Source organism: Ruditapes philippinarum, unplaced genomic scaffold (genome assembly GCF_026571515.1).
Source record: "Ruditapes philippinarum isolate M1 unplaced genomic scaffold, ASM2657151v2 ctg683_1_1_1_1, whole genome shotgun sequence".
In the NCBI taxonomy this organism is placed as follows: Eukaryota; Metazoa; Mollusca; class Bivalvia; order Venerida; family Veneridae; genus Ruditapes; species Ruditapes philippinarum.
In genome coordinates this window covers 455,911-461,910 of record NW_026861864.1, presented here as the reverse complement: position 1 = coordinate 461,910, position 6,000 = coordinate 455,911, and the positions used below count along the sequence as shown (strand labels likewise).

Here is a 6,000-nt window from a genome sequence, read left to right as displayed (position 1 = left end):
ACTCAATTGTTGTATATATATCCCCTTACATTTTTAGTGCTTTTTAATTTTAAGCTATATATTATTATAAACACTTGCCATACATATTTTTTATTGATTATGTTACATATCTTTATTCCTTGTTAACAAGAAGATTTACATTTGTATAAGTCTAGGGTTCTGTAATTTTCTTAAATAGCTAAGCACTGAGTTTAATCTTTGAATTTGTAACGTTACTCTAAGCTGGGATTTAATTAAATGACAATAGTCTCAGTAATCCAGACCTCAGCGCTATTACCTATACATTGTATTTTTTACACTTCAAACACTTCAATCGTATTGATTTATTATGAAATTAAGCTAGACCAGTTGAAAATTCTGTAGGCCTAATTTCCGCTCAGCAAGACACATCCGGCATGGTACGTGTGGAGTTCAGAATTTAGCTAAATGATAAGATCTTCACCAAGGAGGTAAACAGATTTTTTGCAGACATACAAACCAACATCCAATCCAACTGCTTTTTGGATTAAGGTAAAGTAAATTGCAACTTTTGCGCTATCATTTTTGTATATTTTCTATCAGAGTTGATTGCAATAATGTCTGAAATATGTAAATATTAATACAATCATGTTGAAAGCTGAGTTTCCCCGAGTTGACTCCACTTCTCCAGACGTTGGGAACTTGACTGGTGTGTCAGACAAGTCCAACATGTGGAAGTGATTATATCAATATTTTATCATACCTTGTAATAAGATAACTTAGATAAGGGCAATGAGGGTTGGCAATCTAGCCATTTAAGAGTGTATATCGACAAGTTAGTGTGTTGTTGGTGGCAAACAGAGTGATTTTTTTTTTGGATTTGCATATAAATCTGAGTGTGACTATTTGAGTATTTCTCATATTCTGTATGTCAGGTACATTTGCATTATATTTTTATTCAATGGAAAAAAAATAGAATAACAGAGGAACATCATTGACATTGTCACAAGTGTGAGATTGCAGGCAGTTACTGTTAATTTATATCATGGAACAAACATGAATGGGGATAAGCACAGCATCATTTTCTTGACAAATCAGGCAAATCCGAGGCATTTTGTAAAATCAGGAAGCAAGTGGAATACTTGTCAAAATTGAAATTCAATATTTTCTTGAGAGTTGTCATTAAGATTTTCTGAGACAGTCATTTTATTGGTTTTGAGGCGGTTAGTTTTTTGTTATACCTCACAGTGTTTTTTAAGTTTTTAGGCAGCTCAGAATGCATTTGAGACAGTTATTTTGGCATACAGCTGCCTCCTAATGATGACCCTATGAAAAATTAATTTATTGAGATAAACTCAAATTTGGTTATCACCAAAAGGGTGAGTACCCTTGATACGTATATAACAATCCATACTGCAACACATGACATGTTATTACAATGCTTGTTTTTGACATGACCACTTGTGGTGGCGTCCTTTGCCGGGTAGTTAAGGTCATTTTAAATATTTCAAACCATTTGCCTCTCAATGCTGTAGATTTGAGCTGTGGCAGCATCTGATGAATCTTCATCCAGCTAACTTATTGAACATCTGTGGTTCTTCTCAGGTGCCCGTTTGTGCCTGAAATAACACATTGAAGGGCAACTGAGTTCTTCTTCCGCAAGTAAAGCTGTAAAGTCGCCATATGACCTTAACTGTCAAATTAAACCCAACAAAAAACAAAAGAAAAATATGACCTATGATTCCTCACACAAAATTATATGACTTCATTGACTTGTAACACAGATCACATCGACAAGTTTTTTTCCTTGGATGAATATTTGATCTACTATCCTTGTCATAATTATCTCACTTGCCGTGAATTCTCACCAAGAAAATATGTCAATTCAGTGTCTTCAAAATTAACAAAATCTGCTTTGCAAATGTCCTAGAACTGTGTAAATGACCAAATGCGAAACAATATAAATATAAAGAGAAAAGAAACAATTCAAGTTGAATTTAAGGAATTTAAGAGTTTTTTTTGATATGACAGGTGGAAATATGAGAGATGTATTGATGTTGGTCTGGGCAAATTTGTGTCTACATTTTCAGATCATTACTTCACCCAGTTTTTCAGACTAATCTTTTTTATGGCGCAAAAGGACCCAAACATGGTTGATACATGTAGCTATGACAACATATAATTGAATCATGCTCTCTTTTTCATTAACTTTTTGAACAACTTTATAGTGATCTAAATTCTCATTTCAGCCAGATTTCACCAGTTTCAAGTATATAGTGATATGTAAAGATGGAAACAAAGAAAGTGAAGTGGACAGCCATTGTCATTACAAGTCCTAATAAAGAGTGGTCACATACCTTACAAAGAGGTAAATACACTTTAATATCAAGTTTATTTTTCTTTCAAACTAGATTTTCTTGATTACTGATGTGCTGTCATTTTAAGTTCATGGTCCATTAACTACAAAATTATCATTATGTATTTACATTAGAAATAAAATTTGCATCAAATATAAAAAAAGCAGAAATTTGTTTACAATGCTATTTAATATAAAGAAATTTATACAGTATGACTATTCTGTAAAGAGAACAGTTACTTTTTTGGTCGTCAGTGGCCAAGTGGTTAACATGAACTTCAAACCACTTGCCCCTCACTGCTGAAGGTTTAAATTTAAAAAAGGAACTTTAATTTCTTTCATGTGAGGAAGATATCCAGCTAGGTTAAGGAGCGTTGGTGGTTCTTCTCAGGCGCTGGCTGGCTTGTGCCCTAATTAATGCACAGAATGGCACCTGAGGTCTTTCCCAGCCAATAAAGCTGGAAAGTTACAATATAACAGCTACTGAGGTGGTGTGACATAACCCCCCCCCCTCCTCCCAAAAAGAAAAAAAAAGGCAATTTATTTGTAATTATTCTTTTATGTGGTTCTATCTTAAACAAAGACAAATTAATAAGAAAACTGTATTGCCGTAATATATTGAGAATGAATGGAGAACATCACCAGAATTAATCATAAGGTTTGAAGAATGAATCATAAAAATGTATTGAAGTTTACAGTTTACAAAATATATATATTGTTATTTCAGAGTTGGAGTTACGTCAGGCTAAAGGCTACATAGATAAAGAAGCATTTCTATTGGCTGTAGAAGATCCAAAAGCTTATGTTGGAAGTGGTGGGGCAACAATCAATGCACTCCTTACTGTCACAGAGTATATAAGTGCACAGAAAGGATATTCTGTAGGTTTTACCCTTCCTAAGTGTTGATTGTAATGATTTATAGGCTCAAATTTAACACTCACAAACTACCAATGCAAGTCAAAAAAAGAAAAAAAAGTATAATTTTTCCTAACATTCACAAAGAGCTAGGTTCACTAACCACCGAAAATGGCCCAACCTCAGAAATAGATGAAAAACATTTTAATTAGAGGTTCAATATATCTAGTTGATGAAAGAAACATTTTTTAACAAAAATTATTAACGATGACGTCGAAATTTTCTCTTAATCATTAACGCCCGTTAATCCAGTTAATATCGGAATCAAACGTTTATTGATCTCGCAAAATGAAAATAACGTCTACTGTATTTAATGTTTATTTTCCCTTTAAGAATAATTCTTACCAAACTAATTAGCTTTTATGAAATTAACTGTATTAATTAAATGTTTTCCAAGAATAAAGCATTTTTTAAGCAGTTAACCAATTTTCGGATATACAAAATTCGGACAATGTTATTTCTTGAAAAATATAAGTTTTGCGCTTTTAAAATTTGAATATGAATTGAATGACCATTAGATTTACAAAATTACTTAAGAAGAATTGATAACGAAATAAATAAAACTAGTTGCAGGAATAGTCAATAAGTATAATATTCATAAATATCACATATTTAACATAATAAATATAAACATAATGAATAAAACAAAATGATTTGGTTATGATGCTTGCAAAGTAAAATACAAACATAGCGTAAATAACATAATAATTAATGTGAACATTGCTTTTTAAATAAAGGGTAAGAAAATAAAATCGATATCTAAATGAGTCGTGTCACGACAAAACCAACAAAATGGGTTTGTAACCAGCATGGATCCAGACCAGCCTGCGCATCCGCGCAGTCTGATCAGGGGATCCATGCTGTTCGCTATTAGTTTCTCTACTTGTAATAGGGTTGGTAAGCGAACAGCATGGATCCTGATCAGACTGCGCGGATGCGCAGGCTGGTCTGGATCCATGCTGGTTGCAAACCCATTATGTTGGTTTTGTCGTGACACGGCTCAAATAATTGTTCTTGAATCTGAACAATTATTATATATATCAACAATCAACAAGCTACAAAAATATATGACAACTTTTTAAAGAAAATTTATAAGATCTCGCTTGAAACTTAACCACAAGCAATTGAATTAGATATATTGAACAAATATGTGAAAAATTCAACAGTTGTTATTCAGCATCATAACACCATAAAGATAGAATGTCGGTATCAGTTCTTACACCATGTTTTTATCTCTGTGTAAATAAATAATGTAATAATATTGCTTGATATTTACTTTAAAAAACGAAAAAGTTAATAAAAATGAAAGTTGTTGTATCAGCATTGTTTTATGGTAATGGGGTAAACAACGTCGCACGATATATCAGTCTGTATCACTGCCAGATGATTCGTCAATTGCCACGTCGATTTTAAATTCAGCGGCGTCTGAAAGGTGTACACCCCAATCACGGACACCATAACTTTCTCTCCCGCTATGACGTCCGTTGGACAGATACCACACTATGGCAGCAATATGGGCACACATCCCAACTACTCTTGAGCCGCACCTGCAAGTGCAATACCATCCATCTACTGCCTCGTTTTCAACTTGAATCCAAAGCATATATCTTTTTGATGAAGAGCGTCTGCTTTGCATCTTAACACAAAGTAGTTTTGGATCATCTGTGTTGACTGTAGAAATAAATGTTTAAATATCAATTGTTTAGGTTTTGATGGGATTTTACTAGATTCTTTATAATACTGCACGTTTGTAACGTCGCTTTTCATTGACTACTCATGACGTTTATATAGTTTTATATACGCGGCTGCTGAAGATTTATAAAGAAATCTCTTTATTCCTCTACAAATGATGCTTGCTGTATTATAAATTCGATGTTAATATTACTGACAAAGTATACTGCCTATATAATTGGTTATTTGCAATATAACCATCGCCTAGCGGCTCGGGTTATATTTACACACAACCGTTTATATAGGGCCATATAACCTGTCAAAATCTTAATAACTAATAATATATATGAAAAGTGAGTTGAGAAATGAGCACCAAAATAATAATTTTTAAACTAGATAACTAACAAAGCGTACTTTTTAAGAAGTCATTTGTAAACAGGTATATGAAGTCAAAATAGGATACACAGAAGATAGGACATTACCGTGTATAATACATTTAATTTATAAAAGAAGACTAACCTTCCTACCATTTTGCTGATATTGACATATATATTTAAATGTATACATTATGTGACTTTTTACCTTTAATGTCGAACTCTCCGTCTAAATGTTCTTGAATGTATGATGGTGACAGACTCAATTGATAAACTCCCAGTGTCAGCTCACTCAGTTGTTCACTGTTTAGAACTGGGAAATATATGTCTTCTTCATCGACATTGTTCCACACTGTCTGTTTTCTATCTAAACCTGTCTTCTCTACTTTTTCTGAAGCTCATTTTCCCTTTCTAACAATCTTACCATTTTTGCTGCCACAGCAACATCACTCTCTGACTGGTCAGTGCTACTGAGTGGGGGAAAGTATTTGTTCGAGATGGAACAAACGATGCGTACAAAGTCGCCAATGAATGGTATTTGGCTATTTGGCATCACATTGTCTAAGTACTTGAAACGCTTGATCCGCGCGTTTGCTGACTCAACAACCCACCTTCTCTGAAAATAGACAAAACAAATGAAAAAGGTCATACACCTTAATAAATTAAAATTAGATTAATTTATACTTTGCATTTTAACACGATGAAGCCATTGTAAATTATCCTAAA

At 33.1% G+C, this 6,000-nt stretch overlaps 1 protein-coding gene across 1 annotated transcript in view; it reads left to right on the top strand.

The window, feature by feature from the left end:
• The first annotated feature begins 363 nt into the window (after positions 1-363).
• LOC132717150 (L-fucose kinase-like) overlaps positions 364-6,000 on the top strand; it is a 46,186-nt gene continuing 40,549 nt past the window's right edge. Inside the window, exons 1-3 of the mRNA XM_060700557.1 lie at positions 364-510; positions 2,208-2,326; positions 3,042-3,193. Coding sequence (XP_060556540.1) covers positions 2,248-2,326; positions 3,042-3,193 — 231 coding nt within the window. The 5' untranslated portion in view covers positions 364-510; positions 2,208-2,247. The remainder of the gene's footprint in view (positions 511-2,207; positions 2,327-3,041; positions 3,194-6,000) is intronic.